At 39.8% G+C, this 25,085-nt stretch overlaps 1 protein-coding gene across 8 annotated transcripts in view; it reads right to left on the bottom strand.

The window, feature by feature from the left end:
- Positions 1-25,085, bottom strand: part of si:ch211-199g17.2 (uncharacterized) — a 66,795-nt gene that overhangs the window by 30,693 nt on the left and 11,017 nt on the right. For 7 of the 8 annotated variants that reach the window (XM_053612435.1, XM_053612432.1, XM_053612433.1 and 4 more), the window contains 21 exons: positions 23,856-23,995; positions 23,621-23,749; positions 20,544-20,601; positions 19,375-19,455; positions 19,198-19,284; positions 18,719-18,771; positions 17,242-17,310; positions 16,513-16,537; positions 16,289-16,300; positions 16,014-16,088; positions 15,623-15,771; positions 15,376-15,474; positions 14,997-15,054; positions 14,854-14,904; positions 14,674-14,736; positions 14,179-14,318; positions 13,969-14,076; positions 11,844-11,901; positions 11,603-11,683; positions 10,693-11,211; positions 10,235-10,309 (listed from right to left, as the gene is read on the bottom strand). In XM_053612435.1, the coding sequence (XP_053468410.1) occupies positions 10,235-10,309; positions 10,693-11,211; positions 11,603-11,683; positions 11,844-11,901; positions 13,969-14,076; positions 14,179-14,318; positions 14,674-14,736; positions 14,854-14,904; positions 14,997-15,054; positions 15,376-15,474; positions 15,623-15,771; positions 16,014-16,088; positions 16,289-16,300; positions 16,513-16,537; positions 17,242-17,310; positions 18,719-18,771; positions 19,198-19,284; positions 19,375-19,455; positions 20,544-20,601; positions 23,621-23,749; positions 23,856-23,995 (2,130 nt within the window). The remainder of the gene's footprint in view (positions 1-10,234; positions 10,310-10,692; positions 11,212-11,602; positions 11,684-11,843; positions 11,902-13,968; positions 14,077-14,178; positions 14,319-14,673; positions 14,737-14,853; positions 14,905-14,996; positions 15,055-15,375; positions 15,475-15,622; positions 15,772-16,013; positions 16,089-16,288; positions 16,301-16,512; positions 16,538-17,241; positions 17,311-18,718; positions 18,772-19,197; positions 19,285-19,374; positions 19,456-20,543; positions 20,602-23,620; positions 23,750-23,855; positions 23,996-25,085) is intronic. The other variant, XM_053612431.1, reaches the window with a different exon arrangement.

Below are 25,085 nucleotides of genomic sequence, written 5' to 3' on the forward strand. Positions count from 1 at the left end.
TATCCAGCTTCCTCTTCAAACTCTGGTTAACCTACTCTTTCCAAGAAAACTCAGATCCTTTAAGGCTGCTGCACTCCCATGAAGTTTGAGCCTGGATCTAACCACACTTTCTTGGGACAAGAAATCCTCAGTGGATTGATTATTCACGCAGATGTTGTTAGCAGTCATTGAAGCCATGCAACAATATACAATCCTCCAGACCTTCAGTCGAACTCTTTTTTTTTAAAAAAAACAAAAACAAAAACAAAAAAACCCCCAAACAACTGTCCCTCCCTTCATAGGGACCAAATAGATATACTGTTACAAACTCAAAAGGTGCAGCTAGTCCAATTCTTTCAGGTGGGAGATCACTCATGATCTGCTTGCACCTCTTTGCTCTTGCTTTTCTGCAGATTACGTAACTTTCCACCACTCTTTTGGACAACCTCCGACTTTTTACAGCAATCTCCTCATGGTTTGCATCATGCACTTTACGTGCCAATAGCAATGATACTCTTGCTTCCATGGGTAATATTAGAATGGTAATCCTCTCCTTTCCAAAGGCTTCATATCTTCCACTGCACACAAGAAGTCTGTTGTTTTCTTCTTTGAATACAGCCAGTCTGCAGAGTGTGGTCTCAGGAAATGTCATACTTCTTTGAGCCACTAGAAAGAGTGTCTTCAAAGCATCCTCTCTTTCTTTCAAAGTCAGCACATGCTCATTAATTCCTTTTGGATCTTGTTTTCCACATGCTGAATATTTGTTCCTTGACTCAGTCCATTTCCTCAATCTGCAACACACTCAGCCAAGGACTCTGGTCAACCTGGACAGACTACTGAACTTCTCAATGTCCACCAATCCTTCGGTGAGCAGTTTGCTCAGCATTTCCAGTTGAAAAGACTCCTCAGGTACTGATGCATTCTTCTCTTCAGTGCTTTTCCTCCACTGATCTTTTTCCTGTCCATTCGGTCACATGGAATCTTCGTCAAGATCTTTAGGGCTTGCCCCTCACATGATCTCTGCAATGTACAGATTCCCTGGAATCCACCACCAGTCACTAGTCGCTCCTTTCTTCTGAATCTCTCCAATCCTATTTGCGAAGAAAGTTTGGTGTCCATAGCTGTCGTGCTGGATAGCTCCCAGTACTATTTGACTATCCACAAGTTGGAACCACTTCTCTATTTTGATCCATCCATGCTTTTCAAAGTATTTCCTGAGACGTGTTGCAAATACAGTTCTGCAGACTTTGGACTTTATGGGATCTCCCTTCAATTCTAGTGGTGTTAGTTTGGCTTTAGTCTCAACTAGTCCAACAACCACTCCTTGGCTTGAAGTCCACAGGGATATAATACTGCTCCGTAAGTTTGTTCACTCCCATCTGAGAACGTGACTCCCCATGGCTTTCCTCTCCAGTTGGCAGGTGTAAGACTTCTGTGGAACTTGACTTTGTGGAGTCGTACATCTGAGAGTGTTTTGCCCCACATATGCCTCGTTAGACATCTACTTCCAGCTTCCTGGACTGCTTTTCTGACTAGAATCATACTGATGTAACGAGACTGATTGGGTCATAGAGTCCTGCCACCTGACTCAAGAGATACCTTCAGGTCAATGGATTTGGTGTCTTCAATCTTACCTCCTCTTCAAGTTGATCCTGCTGTCTTCAACTTCTTTTTTCCTTTTGGAAAAATTGACAGAAGCCATGACATACAACCTATCCTCCTCTGCCAATTATCCAATTCCCAGGGCTTTATTGTCCTCTTCACCCAGCTGGTTAGGAAGTATGACTGTTTTCTCAGGAGCCAGGCTTGAAGACTGTTTATCCTTTCGGATCCAGACCTCCCACTTTGACCAGACCAGACCCATGCCTTCAGTGAGAATCCAGCCACTTTCAGGATTTCTTCAAGTCCCTTCACTATCTCAACCAGTTTCCTCTGATCATTATGAGATGTGAGGATGTCATCGAGGTAACTGTCTTCTAGTAGGACTCTTTGCCCCTCCTTCAGGTGAGCGAAAGCTGCTAGACCAGCTGTTTCCTGCATCATCAACTGTGCGATACATCCAGCCGGACGATCTCCAATGTTAACTTTGATTATGGCGTACTCCTCCATTTCCCCCTCTGGTGTATCCCTCCAGAGAAATCTATGGAGATGCATTTCTTGTTCTTCTAGCCATGCCAAATTATATATCTTTCTGATGTGTCCCAAAGCTCCGAACACCCCTTTCCTGAACCTGAGTAGGGTGGCTCTGATAGGATTCAACACATCAGGTCCTTTCAGCAGGACGTTGTTCATAGTCAGGCCCTTGAACTTCTGGCTGCTATTCCACACAAGACGCACAGGCGTGGTAATTGAATGTGGGTTTGGTGCTACTAAGTGACTTGCGAACCAGACTGGACCTTTCCACTTGTCAAGTGCTTCTTTTGTAAGCTTCACTGCTGCACCGCTCTCAACCATATTGTGAATTTGAGGAGTGTAGATTTTTTTCCCCACTCAGGCACTCTCCCAAACTTTTCTGTTCTCAGGAAAGTCAATTCCACTCCACTTTGATTATACAGAAGAGAGGCAGGCTCTTGGATCCATGGATACTTTGTGTCCCAATGAGGTCAATCACTGTGAGAATCCACTTGCACATAAGTAAGACCCGTTCTTATGATCTCCAGCTCTTTCTCCTCTTCCAGAATCATCCGCTCTCCCCCCCAGCTGGAAGTTCCCGCAGTGGCAGTCTCCGCACTTTGGCTCACACGCAGCTCCGATACTATCCCAGCTCCACCATTGAAGAAACTCTTTGCCTCTTGCATTAGCACAGGCCATTTTGTTTCCTTGAGGAGCTTGGAGATCCATAGTCGTTCACATCCTCCGAGGACTTCCTTGTACCTGACCACAGCAGTTCTCAGACTCGTATGCGGTCATGCTTACTGCCTCAAACAAGTCCGGATGAGCTCCACCTGTCGTATATAAAATGACTTGGGGTGCCGAGTGCCTTTTTCAAATAAGCAAGTAAATATTCTAAACTTAATGTTCAAATAAAGCCAAGAACACAGCAGATGAGGAAGCAAAAATCCAGTTTTTTGTCCAGATAGCAGTATGAGATCCAAACAGTGAGATGTCCCAAAGTGATCTGTATGGTGTTCCTTCTCCTTTTATACAGTTCAGGGTCTCTGGTCTACGCCCCTATTCTTACTTCCACCAATTCTTCTAGAATTTCCCATTACGTTATGTTTTTCTCCGTTTTAAATTCCCTTAAAACCCATTATTATTATTTGGGAATACCCTTAAAATCCATGTTCATTCTTTAGAAATACCCTTAGAATCCAGTTTCAACATTTTGAAACCCTTTATCTTCCTGTCGCATTCCCCTCCTGACCACCGTGCTGTGAGGATCTAACCGTTCTTGCTGTGTTGGATTTATTTTTGGTATATTCTTTTATTATGGGTGAGTTACAACTTTATCTAAATGCTACAAATAACAACTGCATGTGGTCATATTTTATTTTGTTAGTCACATTTAAGGTAAAGGTACTGTTACTTTTCTTTAGCTTATGCATAATACAGTACATTTGTAACTACACGGTTCAACTAAAATATGAGTATAGTGTGCTGATGTGTTCTCTTTGTCAGCTGGCAAGTGTCCTCTTACTCCATTCCAGCATCTGTTTAACTTTGCAGGTCTGGAGCAGCATCTCAGTCATCAGTTGGCCCATCTGGCCATAGATGTTATGGCTCTGTTTGATTGGCTTTGTTCTTGTCCTACACCTTCAGCCTTTCCATCGCCTACACTGTACTGCATAGTTCCAGCTGTAACTATGGTCCACATGTCTACTCAAACAGAAGCCTAGAGCCTTCATTTTAGGCCCCTTTGTTCTGTCATACGAGTCTAGGCCTAACAGCCCCACAACGTTAACTGACAGTTCCGATGACTTTCTCGGTTTCAGCCCGTCCCACAGCTTATTCCCCAACCAGCCCTGTCTATTAATTAATCCACTGTTCCCAATTCTCAATAAACTTTGTTTTATTCTCACTGGTGCCTCTTGTGTGCGTTTTGTTTCTCAATTTTATTCCTACACACCCACCATCTTTCCAATTGTAGGTCTCCTAAAATTTTCACCATTTGTTTTGCAAGTTTTCCTTCCCAATGACTGAGAAGGAGTTCTATCTTTTCAGGCCTCCTTAGCTCTGCCAAGTCTACTTCTGGGAAGATCCTTTTTAGTCGTTCTGTACTCACACTCATGTACACTCTTGTGATCTCTTCCAGACCATAACAGAATAACTGGTGAGCCTTTTCTGTTTCCACTGGTGTTCTCACTCAAATTCGGAGGAGATGCCTAACTGGTTCTTACCAGTTTGCTCTTTTCCTACCCAGTGGTTTTCTGGTTGGTCCTGAGGTATTCAGGCTAACGTGTTTTAATCTTGGTCGTGCAGACGGAGCAGAAAGATGCACTGCTCATGACCGAGTGTTTTTTTCCATACTTGCACAGTTTTCTTTTCACTATACATGGCATGTCCATTACATCGGTAATGCTGTTCTTCACAATGATCTTTTCTACAATGGTTTAATCGGTACTCATCTGCAGAGCTTTATCATTGGAATTAGTCATTGCACCTGTTGGCCATAGTTTATAAAACCTGTGTCGCACTGGGAATTGCTCATTACCCACGCTATGTTCATTGCGGCTCGTGACGCAAACTTTGAACTTCCAATCTCCCTGATACCTTTGTTGATTATCAAATGCTGACCATCTGGTCTCAGTTTTGCCATTCTCATGCTAGATGAAGCACTGGAAATGGGGAGGGGGGGGGTTAATTTCAGCAATCTTACATCACTGGAACATTCACCGATACACACCACGTCAGACCCAGTGCGGATTACGGACCTCCATGTTAAATTTGCTTTACTAAATGCTAGGTCTTTGACTATGCTAGGTCTATGACTTCCTATGATTTTCTGTTTGTGATAGACCTGTCTCAGTCATGGTGATTCTACTGCCCTGAAGGAACTTGCTCCTCTAGGCTGTTCGTTTTTAATTCTCCAAGAACTGTAGGTCATGGAAGTGGAATTGCATCAATTTTTAAGAAATGTTTCAATTGTAAATTAGATTTTTTTAGGCTTCGAAGTGCAGCTCTTCAAGGTTGATCTTTCTACCTCCTTGCTATGTGCGCTAGTTTACAGACCACCTAAATTTAACAAGAATTTCATTCAAGAGTTTTCTGATTTTCTGGCCTTTCTGGTGCCACATACTGATAGCCTTCTGATTCTATGAGATTTTACTATACATGTCTGTTGCCAGTCAAAACCTCTGTTAAGAGTTTTTATGCCTTGTGTACTCTTAACCTTGTCCAATCCATTTCTGGACCTGCACATTAGAAGGGTCACACTCTTGATTTAGTGTTATCATTTGGTTTTTCTGTGGCAAACCTCAAAGCATGTGATGCTGCTATTTCTGATCATTGTTCAGTTGTTTCTGAATCTGTGCTGTCATGTGCTATGTCCAAATCTTATCACCCACCCTGCTGTTCCAGTCGCTTCAATACTACTACTGCCAAGCTTTTCAATGATGTCTATAGATCTATTCAGTTGCCAAATGCTGTGAAAGCTCTATCCTCTTGTGTCAATCCTGATGAATTTGTTTGTCTTTTTAACAGTACTTGCATTGCTACCTTGGACTCAGTTTCCCCCCCTAGGTCACAAAGACCCAAGGTGATGCATAAAGCCCCTGGTTTTTCCTGATACCAATATACCGGAGTTTTGAATGATTTCCAAACCCCTTATGTCAGCTAATGTGCGTCTCTTCGCTTCGCTCATTTCAAAGCTTCTATACTTTTCAGTGACCCTCATAATCGAGTTTCAGGTAGTTTCCAATCCCCTTAGGTTTGCCATAGCTTGGTTTCCATTTTTAAAAAACTAACTTCTGCTTTTCTATGTCATTTCTGAGCTGACTTTCATCGAGAGAGGATCTTACCCGTATTGCTCTTTATTTTTCCTTAATCAAGGGTAAGTTATATTTTATATATCTTGTCCTTTTTGGAAGTGTTTCCTCATACTTTACTCCTGTGTGTAACGTAACTCCTAGCATGGCTTCTTTCTTTATCCCTATGTTTCTGCGTGTGTGTGAGTGTAACCTGACTCAGTGAATTGCATTCCTCAATGACAATGTGTGTGTGTGAGTGCCTCTCCTGTCTATTGGAGCCGGTCACTGAATGACCTCCTGTTCATACAAGAGTGTTTTTAGTTTTTTTTCACCGTTTTCCTTGACTGTCCCTTTTTTCTGTGTTTTTCTCAGCTGAATGTCAACTCTTTTTTTTTCCTCTCTCCTTTGAGGATCTGGGCTTGGCCTGAACACTCGCTACCAGCTTGCACATCTTTCTGCGGATTTGGCCCTCTTGATTGAGGTTCTACGCACTCCCTCTGACGCCTCTGGGTTTCCACCACCTCTGAGATACAGAATCAGTCCAGCTAAGGTATATGTGGATGCTTCCACACAGACTGAGCCCTTTTTCGCTGCTTCACCCAACAACTCCTCTGACCAACATGCTGATGATGACATGACATATTCTGATCCTGGCTCTGACCTCTCTCCTCCCTACAATCCTGCCAGCCCCGACTTTTCTCCTGATCGCTCCCCTTACTGATTACTCTCCCACCAGTCCAGTTTATAGCCAATAAAATCAATTGTTTCTTATACATTGTCTTGTGTTTTATTTCGTATCTGATTTACATCCAACAGTTTCTAATATGAAGTACACAAACTGTCCTTTAGCTGTTTTGCTTTCACACATTTTTAAAGAGGCTTTTCCAGTTTTAATCCTGCTGGATTTAAGCACAGCCTTTGATAAAGTATGTGGCTGGGTTTCAGGGACCTGTATTAAAGTGGTTTGCCACTTTATACCTTAAGGGGAGAACTTTTTCTGTTAATGTAGGAAATTGTTTCTCATGTGATGCACAGATCTCTTATGCTGTTCCCTCAGGGTTGCATTTTAGGACCTCTTTTGTTTGCTCTATATGCACTTCCCCTTGGTCACATCATTCGGAAACAAAACCTATCATATCACTGTTACGCTGATAACACAGCTTTATTTTCCTGTAAATTCGAATAATAGCTGTTCTCTGTAAAATCTGAATGTCTGACATTAAATGCTGGATGGACATGAATTTTTACAGCTAAATTGTGATAAAACTGAAAATTGTTTGGCCCATCACTCTCAACTACTGCTATTTTCAATCAGTTAGTGCCTCTGTCTACCAATGTGCACGACTGTGTCAAAAACCTTGGTGTCATTCTCAGGGGTGGGCAATCATATCTGGAAAGGGCCGGTGTGGGTGCAGGTTTTCATTCCAACCAAGCAGAAGCCACACCTAAATCTATTGAAAGCCAAGATCAACTGATTAAACAGGTGGAATCAGGTGTGGCTCCTGCTATCAAAATATTAGAATAAAGAATTTATAATACAGAAATGTCGACCTTCTGAAAAGTATGTTAATTTACGCACTCAATACTTGGTCGGGGCTCCTTTTGCACAAATTACTGCATCAATGCGGCATGGCATGGAGGCAATCAGCCTGTGGCACTGCTGAGGTGTTCTGGAAGCCCAGGTTGCTTTGATGGCAGCCTTCAGCTCGTCTGTATTGTTGGGTCTGGTGTCTCTCACAGATTCTCTATGGTGTTCAGGTCAGGCAAGTTGGCTCACCAATCAATCAAGCACAGTAATACCATGGTCAGCAAACCCGTTAATAGTAGTTTTGGCACTGTGGGCAGGTGCCAAGTCCTGCTGGAAAAGGAAATCAGCATCTCCATAAAGCTCGTCAGCAGATGGAAGCATGAAGTGCTCTAAAATCTGCTGGTAGACGCTGCATTGACTCTTGACTTGAGAAAGCACAGTGAACCAACAGCAGCAGATGACATGGCACCCCACATCATCACTGACTGTGGAAACTTCACACTGGACTTCAAGCAACTTGGATTCTGTGCCTCTCCACTCTTCCTCCAGACTCTGGAACCTTGATTTCCAAATGAAATGCAAAATTTACTTCCATGTTCCCTATGCTTGTGGTTGTGTGTACTGAACCAGACTGAGAGATTAAAGGCTCAGGAAAGCCTTACAAGTGTTTTGAGTTAATTGGCTGATTAGAGATCTTCTCAGGTCGACATTTCTGTATTGTAAATTCTTTATTCTAATATTTTGAGATACCGGATTTTTGATTTCCATGAGCTGTAAGCCGTAATCAAGATTACAACAAAAAAAGGCTTGAAATATTTCCCTTTTGCAATAAATCTAGACTATATAAAATTCTACTTTTTGAATTAAATTACGGAAAAAAAAAAAATGAACTTTTCCATAATATTCACTTTTTTTTTTAGATGCACCTACACACATTACAATAAAAATGCATATGCCTAATTAAATAAGCAATAAGAAAATGAGCACATTTCCAGGTCAGATGTTACCAGATAACATGTGGTCATGTAAATAGCATAATAGTACACATCATATCGGATTTAAACTGTGGACAGAAGAAATTCAATCAAGACATGTTGCTCTGTAGTTGTCCAAATTAGGATTTTTGGCTACAAGCACATTTCAGAAAAAAATTGGTGATATTGTAGGCATTTCCAAAATCATCAAACAGGATTATGCAAGTACCATTTTCAGGAATGACAATGTATATGCCATATATGGGTACTGTATTGAGGCTTATTTGTATTAAATAATTAGTGACATGCACATGTACAGTACCTACAAACCAACGGTAGTTTTTGCTCCTTTTTCTAACAATTAAAAAAATCTACAAAAAAATATTCCATAATGAAAAAACTTTAACAAAGACTATTAATTACTAACATATAAACAATACATTAGTAGTTGCTCAATTGACAGGGATTACCAGGGATTACCAATCGTGAGTCTTCTTGATTCTGGTGCTTCAAGCTTGCATTTGGGGATCTTCTCTTCTCAGCAGAACCCCTCAAGCTCAGCCAGGGTTGATGGGGAGTATTGCTGCACTGTCTCCAGAGACTTTAACTAGGTTCAAGACTGACCTTGGGTGTTTTTGGTCATTTTAGTATTGGACGCTTCCCTCAAATCTGAGGTCCAAGCCAAAGACTTTGATCTTTTTAATCAGTCCACAAAATTTTGTTTCTTAAGGCCCAATAAACTTTTAATTACTTTTTCACAAACTCCAAGTGAGCCATCTTGAGCCTTTTACTAAGAAGTGGCTTCTGGTGAGGTTTAGTCATTGTTCATACAATATTTGTTACGGATGACAATAACCAACTCACCATCATCATGATTTTATGCATATGCAGAGGCATGGAACTCATTTTTGTTCAGGACTATTTCCATTCTGTTTACTCATTGTTTTCTTAACCGACATAACCACTGTGGACATTTCCACAAATGCAAATCCAAAAATCTAATTAGTCTGTGGCAATCATGCCTCACCAAAATATTTGTGCCTGTTGGGTAATCATTCTCAGGCCTCAGCTATAGACAACTCTCTGCTTACTCAGAATAAAGGCATGGGTAATTGTCCTGGCTGCCTACATACCTTCACAGAGTGAATAGTCATATATGCCTCCTTTATAACTTTTAAAATCCAGAAGGAACAGCTTCTTTAACTGTTCAAATGTCCTTTTGTAAAGTTGATGGGAAGTTAGCTAGAACTTCATAAACTGTAAAACTAAGCTTTGGCATTCGCACCGCCCCCCCCATAACCATCTTTCGTCCATGTATGCACAGGCTGAGGGAAATCTCCAGCTTAGACATTTAGTGTTGAGCTTCACACCTTGTCCTAGTGCCCAGTTTCTTTTTGTGGAGACAAGCACACAGGCAAGACATGTACCTCTAACACAAGGGTTTTCCTGGTTTAACCATCAGAACATGCGGTTATCAAGGAAGCTTAATAAAAAGATTTTCTCCTATAAACTGGTGCCTGGACTCCAAGTACCTCAGTGCACAATGGTTTTATTTTGGTGATTTCAGCATGATCATTTTTTTTTATTTTTCATATTGATAAGCAAAACTTCGCGTTGCTGTGTGTAGGATTTACCTCAAAATAACATCCAAGCATACATTTAATTCCACATTTTCCACCCACTTACAATTGTTTAAAAAATAAATAAAAATATTATATATAATATATATTTCAAAAACTGCTAACCTAACTGGATTGACTCCTCATTCTTCTACCAATTGTTGATCTTTCATTTTAATAACCTCTTTAGCTCATTCGGCATCTGACAGTTTTCATTGCAGTACTAACCTATTACAGGTTGTCTGTTGGGTGTCTTCAGGTAGTACCGGAGGTCAGTACAAGTTGACAAGTGGGTCTGAGGAACTGTGGAAGATATAAAATAGATATTAAGTCTATGAGGAAGGAGTGAACACTAATGGTATGATCTAACTTTTTATACATTTTGTCTTTAAAGTTAATCTAGGATACCTCCAGGAGTATTAATAGTGTGGCATTACACTACTCTTCATTGCATCTGCCAGTTTTGCACCTTCCAATAATGGATTTAATTACCTTCTTGAGTAATTCTAAAGAATTTCTACTTTATATTAGTGCCATTACAATTAGCACACATTATACTGCTCTTATGAAAGACTCACTCACTTGAATAGTCATAGTTAATAGAATTATTACATCTGCCATCATTATCAGTACCTAATAAAAGAATACAAAATATGGATAAAAATAAAAAATCCAATTATACAGACCTGCTGGGGTCCCAGAGTTGAAGTAAGCTGGAAACTGTGCTGGAGTCTGCAGATCCTCCACCTGCATAGCAATTTTTGGTGCCAGTTCTGCACTCTGCTGTTCAGATACACACAAGTCTTGAGGTTGAGGATGTTTTACAGTTGGAACATGCTCTGTGGAGTTGTGGTCAGGAAGTCTTTCTTGATTCAGACACTTCTGGTCCAATTTCAGGGGCTCAGATTGCTCTTTGGGCAAGGATGTAATTGGAGGCTGTGAAGATGTCGAGTTGGAATGTGTTGTGGCTAATGATAGTTCAGCAGGCTGTATGTGTGTTATGGATATATGTGGGGTTTTCCGTAGCTCTTCATGTTCTTTATGTAGGAGATCAGGAGATTCTGAATTCATGTTCTCTTCTACTTTGGGCATGGGTGTATCGGTGCGTGTACCATCTACGTTCAATTTGTCTGTGTCTGATGATGTATGCCCTTGTTTTTCACACTTTGAAGTGTTATTCTCCTTGTTTGTCTCAAAACTGGAGACTGGTTAAAAAAAATAAAATGCAATAAATTAATCATCTGAAACAAAAGCAATAATAGTAACTTCATTTAATTTAAAAAAGCCCACAAATTAACTGAAGTGTAATAATAATAAAGTAATAACTGTAGATTCTACTATTTGGCACTATGTAGCTATATTCACTGGCTATTTTATATTAAAAAAATAAATAAAAAAAAATAAAAAATAAAAAAAAAAAAAGGGTACACACCATATAGTTGCATTTTGTAGCGCAACACAACCACTGACTGTAGCCCAATGATTTGATGCTACGCACAATTTGTCTGTCCACCTCTACTCCATCCATTAGCAAAGGACACAGAGGGGAAAAAAAAAAACAAAAAAAAAAAAAAACGAGTAAACAGCTCCACTCACCTAATCTTGCTCCAGGAACAACAGAAGGTTTGAGTTCTCCCAGTCCTTTATTTCTAAAAACCACTTGTAGCACATCCACAGCTACAAAATAACAAAGAAAAAAAAGTTTGTTACTTACAGTGGGTCTCACTATAGCCTAATCCACATAAACTTTGCATTTGTTTAAAGATTTAATTAAATCTAAATATATTTATATTAAACATTTTTAAAACTAATTCACTCACAGGAAGAAACCACTCACCAGACATAAAGGAGTTTTTTTCAATTTCGATAAATTTTCCAAAGCTCAAGTCCACTTCCTTAAAATGAACGATAGGATATTTGTTAAATAAATAAATAAGAATAAACAACATAATTGAAATGGTTGCCTCAGTGACTGAGAGAAGAATGGTCATTTGACATGTGAAAATTTAATTCATCTGGAAAAGGAGTGATGCAAAAAAGACTTAGAGATTCACCTGAAGACAAGACAGAGCAACATTAAAAGTCTTACTATCTCAAGTTTACTAGTCAAACATGAAAGACATTACCTATAGTTCTCATATCTATATCTCGTATTGTGGAAGCAGGGGCATGCTCGAGCGCCTGTTTGTGAATAGAGGCTGGAGCAGGGGAAGGCGAGTGGTAAGGAATGCGCACCTGCAGGGAATTCTACTAACAAGTGCGTGTTCTCTTGAAGTGAGCTGAGACGAGGATAAAAATGAGGGAGACGAGTGTCGAGAGAGTAAAAAGAACCGAGCCATGTGCGCGTACATGCCTGTGTGAGAATAAAAGCCCTAAAAGTGTTACGATGGTGCCGAAACCTGGGAAAACAAGGAAGAAGCAGTCATGGAGTCCTAAGAGCTGGCCGAGATCATCACTTCCCTAGCCAACCTCCACCAGAACCAGCATCAGGCCCTCCTCCAGCTTAGCTGAGGCCAAGAACAGTGCATTCAGGACCTGTACAAGTGTTCCGTTGTGGTGTGGGGCTGGACCGAGGGCCAGTGGACCAGGCCAGCGGCCTGCCTGTTGCTGCTCCTGACTGGCGAAGCCTAACTCCTGGCCCAGCAGCTACTGGTCACTAACATGCTGAAATACCTAGACCTGAAACGGGTGATTTTGCAACAGGTCAGCCACATCCCCAGAACAGCACCATCAGCACTTCTGGTCGATGACCGTCCACATTCACCAAGAAGCTCTGAGACACCTGCCAGAGGTGGTTGCTGGTTGAGGGGGCCAAAGAGGTGATAGACCTCATGGTGCTGGAGCAGTTCGTCACCTGACTTCTGGAAGGGATAGAGGAGTGGGTCCAATGCCACCTACATGGGTCGCTCGATGAGGCGGGCTGGTAGGCAGAAGACCACTTGGCATCGTATCCAGGGATAGGCAAGCCCCTCCTTTCTCTCTCTGCCCAACTCCATCCCTGCACTACAGAAATGGGGGCCAATTCCCCCAAAACCAGCTGCCCGAACCCATGCTTGCCCTCCCCCTCCTTCCTGGGGCCGCAGGTGTGGGAGTGAAGCCTGGGCCGGTGTTCGGGAGCTGCAGGGAGCCTGGGCATCTCCAGGGCCAATGCCATGTGATGGCGGTGGGGGTGTTGGTCCGGATCCCCGACGCACTGCAGGCCACCCCTGACTGAGCTGGGACATACTGTATATTGGGGTGTTCAAGGGGGTACATGCATTGGTGGTTTCAGCTGTAACCAGACTTTGATTCGTCAATGCTTGGTTCAAGGTGAGGCTTTGGGGAAAGCCGTTTGGTGGAGGTGAATGTGTGTATGGGGATGTTCACAAATATCTGCTAGTGCTCAATTATTCTGAGTAAAAAGGGATCTCACTAAAAAAGGACTGCCAGATCCGGTCTAGTGGATGGAGCCATGACCGCAGGCTTTCACTCGGGTAAAAGCTGCATTCTGTAGCAGACCACTGTTATAGTCTCCGGACTTCTCCCTCCCTTTTATTTTACAGACAGACACGTCAGACAGGGGGTTGGGGGCAGTGTTGTCCCAGGTGGTTGAGGGGGAGGAGCACCCCATGCTGTACATCAGCCACAAGCTCTACATGCAAGAGATGAAGTGCAGCACGATAGAAAAGGAGTGTCTGGCCAGAAACTGGGTGGTCCTCACCCTCCGGTACCATCTGTTGGGAAGGGCCTTCACCCTCTGTTTGGACCACACCCAGCTCCACCCTGGGGTTGCTGGGTGATGGGGTTAAATTGGAGCAGGGGCTTTTTTTTAATACTTCAGTATAACAAACTCATTTAGACCACTTAAATGTGGTCTCAAAAAAAAGAAACACAAACAAAACAAACACCTCAAAAAAACAGTTTTTTTTTTGTTTTTGTTTTTTTTTTTTAAACAGCAATTGAAACATTAAAAGGGTTCCCACCCGCAAAGTCATATTAGGAGTGATTTTCTCTGCCTGCTGTGCCACATCCATGATCAGAGCCACCTGCTCAGCATCCTCTTTGTTCAAGGAACCAGGATGGGCCATATTCTATAGAAAAACACATCCAAGGTATTACTGAATATACCATACACACCGTTCCCTATAGACTCAATTTGCAATAATCTGTTGATTTTTATATGAAATACTCACAAGATAGGTGAAAATATGAGGAAAGCTCAAAACATGGATAATGACGTGCCTTTCTGAAAACTTCTTTGCACACAGCAAGCACAGATAACCACATCTGTAATAATGCTGGGTTGTAGAATATTTCACAATGAACTGCAGACCTGGTGATAAAGTAAACATTAAGTCCAAGTACACGTTACATATACAGTATATACACACATGCACACCATTTGAGAGTTACACTATTCCAGTAGCTATGCACAAAATTGATTGTTTTTTTGTTAGCCCTTCTCTACACCATTTATCAATAGAAAGGACCACAGCTAACCAAACATTCTCAAGGTGGTGGATCATTCTCAATACAGCAGTGACACTGTTATGGTAATAGCGATATTGATATAGTAGCAGCCATCTGAAACTAAACTGAACACAATTGCAGAGTGGCCAGTAACTGTACAGAGTTTCACTGCTACAGTGAGTAACTATACAACTACCACAGTAGGTAGTAGTGCTTACCAAGCAGTGGAGACTTCCTTTCACAACTTTTAGAGTATGACTGCAGTGTCACTCGCTTCTCAACTGTAGAACATAAAATTAAACATGGTGCTATTTAGCTGGTGCATTATCTATAAAGTAACCCAAGAAATAAGAGTTGGAAATAAGCAAACATAATATCCAGTTAAAACAAGCATCAACCTTGAACACATTTTCTCAGCTTTGGAGATTTCTTCCCAATTGTTTCCATGACTAGAAAGAGCAGGTGAAACAGAGGAATTAATCAGTAGAAAAGGTTACATCTCGTCTTTACTCTGACTGAAAGAGTTACTTGGAATTCTTACATTTTCCATATGCCAGGGTCCTGAGTTCTGTAAACTGCTGACTTGGAAGCTCACACACCTGGGGATTGCAGTCAGTATGAGTGAATATGTATGCACATAGCTGGTCATCCTGATGACCCATTTGTGTATTTATTTATTTAATTTTCAAAAATTCATTCACACACACACACTTCTTACAAAAGTCCAAAATACTCCATCTTTCTTAACAGCAATTAACCATTGTATTGATGCATTTGTATCTTTGAAAGACAGAGGGGCTTAACCTTGCCAGCTGCCCCTGTCTGTAAGAAAATGGACTGAATATGTGAGACAACATCTGAATAATAGATTAAAGTTACACCAAACTGCAAACAGGAAATGAGCATAGTTTATTTCTTACTTGTAGGACCATCTTCTGCTTTCCCTGACTCAGTTCTTCTTGTGCAACCTGGGTGAAATCCCGGTGTTCAAGAAAAACAAGGTCTGGTTTGGAGTATGCCTATTAAAAATAGAGTTTTAGTAAGATAGTTTAAGTAACCGATAGTTAATTTTTTTACTCAAAGTGGATGTATAATAGTACTGTGAATTATCTGCCTTGCTACAATTAAACAAGCCATTCTAAACAATTTGTTAAAGGAAATGCTTACAAAGACATTGCGGTAGTGCATTGTGGATGTAAGGTGGATAGACGTGGAGGAGACAGGGATGTTAAGCTCACACGCATGGCACAGGTAGAATGGTGGTGATTTAAAATCCACACTATGCCTCTGTACAAACACAGTGAGCAATGGAAGGCCTAGAAAAAAAACCCCAAATAAAACCAAAACATGAAGAACTTTGACATGAGATAATCAGAGTTTCTTTGGTGAACAAGAGAATAACAGACTGACTTCAATGAAAATGCATGTAGTATCTAGCACATCACAATCACTGATTAAATAATAAATAAAACAATACTTTAAATTTACTTTGTAGCATAGCACAATTTTAACAAAATACTTCATAAAATGACATGGTGTCATTCATCATGCAGCTCACCTATAATTGGTGTAAACGACGTCTTGCCATAGCGGTTCCATATGAACTGGTACAGTTTAATCTCAGATACGGTTCCTAACCAGAGACACCAACAACAATGGTAGGCGCACATCCTTAGTTGTAAAATCTGTGTTGGTGGGTCTTCATTTGTATATTTGCATTACTTCTGTATGATTATGTATTTCTCCTTTACTGGCTTTGCAACCTTCTGCTTTGAACCTACTGTTCAGTTTGACAAATTAAAAAAAAAAAAATCTGAAATTAAATGTACCCACCACTGTACTGGCCTGGAAAGGGAAACAAGAGATACAGAAAGGGTTAGTCAAAATTAACCACTAAATCTCAACTAACACCAAGCCACACATTAAAAATTGTTAATGATAATGGTCTCCTTCTCCTACTAGGGTTCGTCTGGTCACAGTTTACAAAGAATGATCGTGTTTTAAACAACTGATACAGGTCCTTTTAAGGTAAAATGAAAATTTCTTTAGCATATTACCTGGTCCAAACAGCTCAATGAGTTTCTGTAATCACAAACATTGAAAACATGAAAATTAGTAATAGGCACTTAAACACGCATCGACATACATACGGTGTTTAAACACACAAGAGTTACTAATTTATTATGATCAGGACAATGACACTGATATGGTAATGCACGTGAGGCACTGGTATGACAGCATCAGAGCAGTCTTCCAGTCCATCACATATATTATAGACATAGTGTAGAGGTGTGCATAAGGATGGGGTCTTGGAGAACACCTCCCACCAAAAAAAAAAAAAAAAAAAAAAAAAAAAAAAAAAAGGTGGGGCAGCAAGTAATTTTACTGTCACATGGGTGGAAGTGGTCAGATATAAAGCTTGCAAGACAATGAAAGGCCATGTCAATTACACGTGATAACACTGCATACTGAACATGGCACAGTACTTGCATGATGCTGGACATGTTTACTGTGTTAATTTATTAATCTTCAGGAACTGCTTTGGTCGCCACGGTAAAAATGACTAATTTGTTTATATTAAGAAAACAGTAGGAGACAATAAGAAACACAAACAACCATGTTCACTAGAAATGATCATGGGCAAGTACAAATAAATAACAATGGTTGGACTGGTCAACATCTGCAGGTGTGTATAAGAGGAGGAAAAAGAATAAATGAATAGATAAAAACAGCCTGTACACCTATAATATGTGCATGTGGATGAAGGCAGAAGCCAAAAAACCCACCTGTTTGTGTTGCTTTCCCTTAATATGCTGCTTGTAATCTTTTATAAACTTTACTGTCTTGTCACATTCCTATGGCAGACATCAGGAGAATTACTTAACTAAATCACTTTCACAATAGGGATTAGACCACTTTTAAATTCACCCCCAGGGGATGGTGAGAAGAATCTTCAGTAGCACAAACAAGCAAACTACAGTACAGTATTTGCCCCATCCTGATTTCTTCGGTTTTTGTGTAGCTCTCATACAAAATTTTTCAGAAGTGAAAACAAAATCTAAAATAAAACAAAGGCAACCCGAGTGAACACAAAATACAGTTTTATAATGTTATTTATTTAAGCCAAAAAAAAAAAAAAAAAAAAAAAAGGTTATCCAATACCAACTGGGCCTGTGTGAAAATGTATTTGCCCCATAGTTACTAAATCCCCGAATCTATGAAACTGCATTCATAATGAGGTTCAGCTGGAGTAGACTCAACCAGGCCTGTTTACTGCAAACCCTGTTCAATCAAATCAACACAGCAAATACTCATCCAGGAAGTCACAAAAGACCCAAGGACCACATCAAAGCCCTACAGGCCTCTGTTGAATCAATAAAGGTCACTGTTCATGACTCCACTATCAGAAAGACACAGGTCAAAAATGGCATCCATGGAAGAGTGGCGATGTGAAAACCACTGCTAACCCAGAAGAACATTAAGGCTCATCTGAATTTTGCCAAAACACACCTCGTTGATCCTCAAACCTTTTGGGAGAATGTTCTTTGGACTGATGAGAACACAAAATTCCACAAAGAGATCATCATATCTACAGATAAGCATGGTGGTGGAAGTGTGATGGTATGGGGATGCTTTGCTACTTCAGGGCCTGGGCAACAATAATTGAGGGAAACATGAATTCTACTCTCTAGGAGAAAATCCTAAAGGAGAATGTCCCGTCTTCAGTCCGCGAGTTGAATCTCAAGCACAACTGGATTATGCAGCAAAACAATGATCCAAAGCATAGGAGTAAGTCCTAGAAGTAAGTGAAAGCCTGATCTCCAGTTATCTGAAGCATTTGGTTGCAGTTATTGCTGCTAAAGATGATACAACCAGATTTTAAATTTAAGGGGGCAATTAGTTTTCCACATGGGCAATAGATGTTGGATAACTTTTTGCTTAATAAAATAAAATAAATAAATTCTGTATTGTGTGTTTACTCAGGTTGCTGTTTTATGTTGCATCTCGTTTTAGATCGAGGATCTAAAACTATTTAGTATGGGATCTACACAAAAACAGAATAATTCAGGATTGGGCAAACACTATCACAGCACTATATCTGGTGGTACTTTTTAAAAATAATAATAATAATAATAATAATAATAATAATAATAATAAAAAAAATAAAAAATAAATAAAATCACCAGATAGTTTTAGGTAGACAAGTTTAAACATTTAAATTCTTATTTGTATGTGACAAGACAACAACATGTCAGTACTTACTACACACAAAATTTTGCACGGTGGACCATCTGTAGTTTGAGTGACAGGACCTTCTGGGACAAAAGTAATAAAATGTTATTCCTTTACTAGCTCCTTTTCCATGTTAATTTTACACGTTCTGTTTTGTATGTTATATATTTATTAGACACAATATATGGAGTTTCTTTTTGGAGAGCAACCTGTTCTTCGCTTCCATCCACTTTGTAATATTTCATCATTATTGCGTTTCAGGTTTTAACCAGAACCCTGAGGTCAAGCTAGGTATTTGAACAGAGAAGGCTGTGGAGGAGGATAAATTCTAGATGGTTTTTTATGCTCTTCCTTAATCTTACACTAATAAGCTTTACTAGAATCTACAGTGCACCAAAACGAACAGCTCATGTTAACCTCAAACATTAAGACCTGTGATGGTGAACCATCCAAAAGTGCCTGTAGCGCTGTGTTAGTAACTGTAACAGCAGATAAGAATGCCATTATACCCGTTTGTGTTTTCTCCTCTTGTTGCTCTGCTGAGCTATCTGTAGTCACTGTGCTAGTAGATGACCTAGAATCCTCTGGAACAAACACTGCAGGGATGTCAAGCAGATGTTGAAATGTGTATCATTCTCAGAAGAAAACAGACTAGCTCAAGGAGCCGAATAATAAATGAGACTTACTGATCCGTTCTCCTGGTGTAATATTAACATTCAGTTCACTCTGGTTTCTCTCTCTCCATATTACCTGCAGCTTTTCCAGAGCTACAGACAAACCACCATAACTTAATATGAGAATGTTAATAATATTGGCCCAAACATTTAAACTGGAAAAACAAAAAGTATTATATGCACACATACACTAACATAACATACAGTATCTCACAAAAGTGAGTACACCCCTCACATTTTTGTAAATATTTGATTATATCTTTTCATGTGACAACACTGAAGAAATGACACTTTGCTACAATGTAAAGTAGTGAGTGTACAGCTTGTAACAGTGTAAATTTGCCATCCCCTCAAAATAACTCAACACACAGCCATTAATGTCTAAACCGCTGGCAACAAAAGTGAGTACACCCCTAAGTGAAAATGTCCAAATTGGGCCCAATTAGCCATTTTCCCTCCCTGGTGCCATGTGACTTGTTAGGGTAAATTTGCTGTCCCCTCAAAATAACACTGTTATACAAGCTGTACACTCACTACTTTACATTGTAGCAAAGTGTCATTTCTTCAGTGTTGTCACATGAAAAGATATAATCAAATATTTACAAAAATGTGAGGGGTGTACTCACTTTTGTGAGATACTGTATATACAAGTAAATATACAAGTAACATTAAAAATCTAGATTCTCTCAATTCTGTGTGTGTTATATATATATATATATATATATATATATAAAATGTTACCATTTACTATTTAACGAAGAAAAAACAACCTTGTAACTGTGGTTTAATTTTATCTTGTCATATACAACCCAACATTAAATGTATAGAGACATTATGAACAAAAAAGCTTGTAAGGAAGTTGGCTGGTGATGCCTCTGGGGAGTTTATACATCTACAGTAATACAGTTAATTAGATGCTAATTGGTCAAAAAAGCTAGTACAAAGCCTAGCATGCAACATGTAAATCAAACAACCAATTTTCATCGGTTTTAACTACTTAACTTTAGAAGTGGCTTCAATTTCTCATCAAAAACTATATACACAACAACATCAGTGCACTACACCTGGTTTTAGATGTTCTGTTGTGGATTTAGTTTCCTGTGCAGCTGAAAAGTGCAGTACTGAAATCATGGCTGCAACCAGTACCTGATTTACTGTCCTTAATGTCAGTATTATCTTACCACTTGCATAACTTGAGGACTTAACAAGTTTAAAGCAGTCCAGATCCAGATGTACACTCTAAAAGATAATAGAAAATAAATTTTTTTTAAAAAAAACACATAAGCACAGCAATGTTACAAACCCACACACATACAAAAAGAAATAAATAAAACACAAGATAGTGTCTTCAAATCAAGTAAGGAATTGACCACTTTGAATGCCTCATCTAGTGATGTAATATGTTCAATAAAAAAGGTTGACAGTAAAGTCCCAGCCCTTTTATATGATAACGGCATGAGAAATGCACTGAAAATTGCATGGTTTGAATGTCATGGGCTGATATAATGACCATTATACTGTTGTATGATATATTATTCTCTTGCATCAGAATAATGCTTCAGTCAAATGCAATGGGTGGCAGGATAAGTCTGGAGACAGGATATTCAGTACTTCCGATGGTGAAATACAGTAGTGTAACCGAGTTCTGTTTCGGCCTTGTCACGCAACTTGTCTCCATTCCTTACATGTCTGAAAGCTTAACCCAATATTTAGGTCATTTATGCAATAACATGTTCAGAGAGGCTCATCTCATTGGATGATAATAGGGTCTTTCACATGACAATATGTACCACTTATCCATCTCTTTAGACACGTTCTATACACTTATCTTATGGCATGACAGTTCAGGTCAGAACATCCAAGTAATACACCCACAAATAATAAAAGTCAGCCAAAAGAGAATAGAACAGATTTTATGCATAAGAGAAATGAAAGGAAAACCAAATGGTTCCACAATACCCTACATCCACAAGAAATCCACAAGCTGCGAGTCAGATAAATTAAATAAAGCTCTTAAACTTAATAATAATAATAATTATTATTATTAATTATTATTATTAATATTATTATTATTTTTTTTTTCAATTTAACAAAAAAAAAGTACAGTTTGCATTTTAGATATCCCAGAAGGAAATTCACAATAATGTATGTATATACTGTATATAAATACAGATCAGTTATTTTATTTATTGAAAGAATACATTTTACAGTTTTGAAATGGAAAAAGGTCTCTATAGGCAACTATGTATGCTGCAGAACATTCTACTCCTCCTTTCTACACTGACCCTTCTAGCTTACAGATTCAAATCATAACATTAGTCAAAAGATTCTACATCATACTTAAAATGAACAAAAGCAGAGTTCACAAAGACTGGTTTCAGAATGGTAAATGGTCTCATTCATCCATTCACACACAAACACCAATGGTAGCAGAGTTGCCACGCAAGGCGCTAAACCTGCCATCGAGAGCAACTTGGGGTTCAGTGTCTTGTCCAAATCCACTTTGGCATGTGGAGTCATGTGGGCCGGGAATCAAACTACCAACCCTACGATTAGTGGACAACCCGCTCTACCGCCTGAGTCACATACGGCCGTTAGAAGAGTTACGTTTATTAGCAGTCAAGCAAGACAGCAAACAAACCAGCTGGTACCAGGAGAACAAATGCCATGAACATGCAACTTGCACCAAGGTTCCACTGGTTACAAATATCCTTATATACATTCCATGCATGTTTCTCTTAACTACCTCTGTCCAATCACACGTATCCTCTTCTGCTGACATCCAATCACAGTTCTCCACACATATCCCAGCTATGCAAGTTCCCATCATTTCCAGGAGATCTTTTTCCACTTAGCGCTGCTCAACATTTTCCATTAGCTTCACTTTGGTTTGCTTTTGCAGGATATTTTTGCTTGTACAACTTACACCTTCTCTGCTAGCTCAGAGATTCAAACTATAAAATTAATTAAAAAGATCCATGTTGCACTTGAAATGAATAAAACAGCCAAACCGACAAAGACTGGATTCAGATGAGGTAGGTTTATTAGCAGTCAAGCAAGACGGCAAACAAACCAGCTGGTACCAGGTGTGTACGCCACATGAGGACGTAACTTGCACCAATGTCCCACTGATTACAAGTTCTTTATATACATTTCTTACAGGTTCCTTTAACCAATCACACATTTCCCCTTTTGTACATCTAATCACAAGTCTCCACACTTATCCTCGTTACGCAAGTTCCCATGCACTGAGTGAATTCGCACGTCCCATTTTAGCTGCTTTGCTGTATGAGGCTCAAGGAGAATTTTTTCTGGCTAGATGGTTATACATTTGCGGAACTATAATATACATGTTTGTGATGCCCTGGCCTTTTGAAACTCACCCATACATTGCTGTATAACAGTCTCTGAATTGAGACTTCTCATTTCTTGTTTGAGCTGTACATTCCATATGTAGACATAATTCCTGTTTTTTCTGTTCTCTCTAATTCTTAGTTTTAGATTATGTTCTTCAATAAACAAAAACCTCTCTCCCTTCATTAGGATCACTCAATGGCCTTGGGGTGTTAATAAAAGACTACATGCCCTGTGAGGTGTTCTGCAAAACTTTATACTGTAAAAAAAAAAAAAAAAAAAGTAATGTTTCTTCTGCATATGTTTTCTCAATACACAAGTTCACCTTAAACTTTTACTCCTGTGTGTGCACGTGTTCTTTTCATCTGTGCCTGTGTGTAATCTCTTATCTTTATTAGGGCAGCTGTCATGCAGGCCGCTTCCTTCTCGCCCTTTCCTACACATCCATTAGATATTTAGTCTTACTTTACATTTATCTGTTCTTTCAGGCTTGACTTTTCACAACATTTTAGTTCTTTATCTCAAATCCTTACACTTTCCACATCATTACATTGAGGAGTCTATAACTTACCCCATTACCCATTTCCTCTTGATTTACTCTTGAGACTTCTACCATGGGTGAGTGAACATTCTAACATTATCTGCTCTATACTGTATACCTATGGGCCCCTATGTTTACTCCGTTTTATGGTCGGATGAATGGTTTTAACCGTCCCACTGTGTTGTGTTTTTATGGTCAAACTCGACCAACCCTGAGTTTCCCTACAGTGCAACTGCACTTGAATCTTTGTTCAAATCCATCCTTTATTGTTGCCGGACATCATATGAAACTAACATTCATCTTTCAATAAAAGCTGAATCCCAAAAATAAAAAAGGGGGAAAAAAAAATGTCTATTGTATAACCTGTATTTCCGTCGGAGGGCAGACAGTCTGCGCTTGATTTGCCAGATAAAGAACCTTCTTGTGGAAACTGTAGGAGAACTGACTGTAACTGCTCTTGGGAGAGTCTAAAGTGGCTGGGTGAGCAGCTTTCTAAAAAAGCAGAGCAAAAAAACTTCAGGAATTCAAATTGATGCAAGACTGAAAACTGTAAAATGAAAGCCCGTTAAAAGTCTATTTTGTACCCATAAGCACTCACCAGATACGAGTAAACATGATCAAAGCTGATGCAATGGGAGATGCTTTGAGTAGCTGAAAGATTGGTCTTGCACAGAATACAGAGATACCCACAATATCCCTCATTCTTTGGACAAGAGTACTCAAGCAGTAGGTTCAGGCCTGGGAAAAGAAAAGACAGCCATAACATCCGTACAAGACAGCAACATCTTGATCTACCCCCAAAAGTATTGGAACAAGGAAGCCATTTCTATAGCTTTCACTATACATTGAAGAAATTTGGGTTTGAGATCAAAAGAATCAGAATTTCAGTTTTCACTTCCTGATATTTACTTCTAGATTTGTTATACCAGTGTTTCTCAAACTGGGGGCCGTGGCTCCCTGGGGAGGCCGCCAGATGGCGCCGGGGGTCACACAGAAATTCTAGAATATTGTTTTAAAAAAATTTATTTTACATTGTCTTCCTTGTGTTTTATTTCTTATCTGATTTACATCCAACACCTTTCCCACGTCTAGTTGTTAGTACACCAGTGGTTCCTTTCTTTTTCAGGACATTCCAAATCGTTGTATTGGCTATGACCAATGCTTGTGCAATGGCTTCGATAGATTTTGCAATTTTTCTCAGCTTCAAAATGGTTTGCTTTTCTCCCATAAACAGCTCTCTAGTTTTCATGTTGGTTTATCCTTTTCAACAACAGATGCAGCCTGCAAAGGCAAAACCTAGGGCTCAAACCAAAATTCCATCCATCTTCTACCACTTACTCCTTCTTCAGGGTCGCGGGGGAACCTGGAGCCAATCCCAGGGAGCATTGGGCACAAGGCGGGGTACCCCGTCCAACACAGGACACAATCACATACACACTCACACACCCATTCATACACTACAGACACTTTAGACACGCCAATCAGCCTACCATGCATGTCTCTGGACTGGGGGAGGAAACCAGAGTACCCAGAGGAAACCCCCGCAGCACGGGGAGAACATGCAAACTCCGCACACACATGGCCCCACGGGAATCGAACCCCAGACCCTGGAGGCGTGAGGCGAACGTGCTAACCACTAAGCCACCATGCACCCTCCAAGACTAGATATCCATCAGTCACATGTTCCAATATTTTTGATCAGTTGAAAAAAATGGGTGGGCTCAAACGAAAGGTGCTATGTTCCAAGTTGTTTAACACATAGATGTAAATATGAGGAAATTCTCATTTGTTGTCTCATTTATCTTTTGATCTTAAACCCAAATATCTT

Source organism: Ictalurus furcatus, chromosome 24 (genome assembly GCF_023375685.1).
Source record: "Ictalurus furcatus strain D&B chromosome 24, Billie_1.0, whole genome shotgun sequence".
NCBI classification, from domain to species: Eukaryota; Metazoa; Chordata; class Actinopteri; order Siluriformes; family Ictaluridae; genus Ictalurus; species Ictalurus furcatus.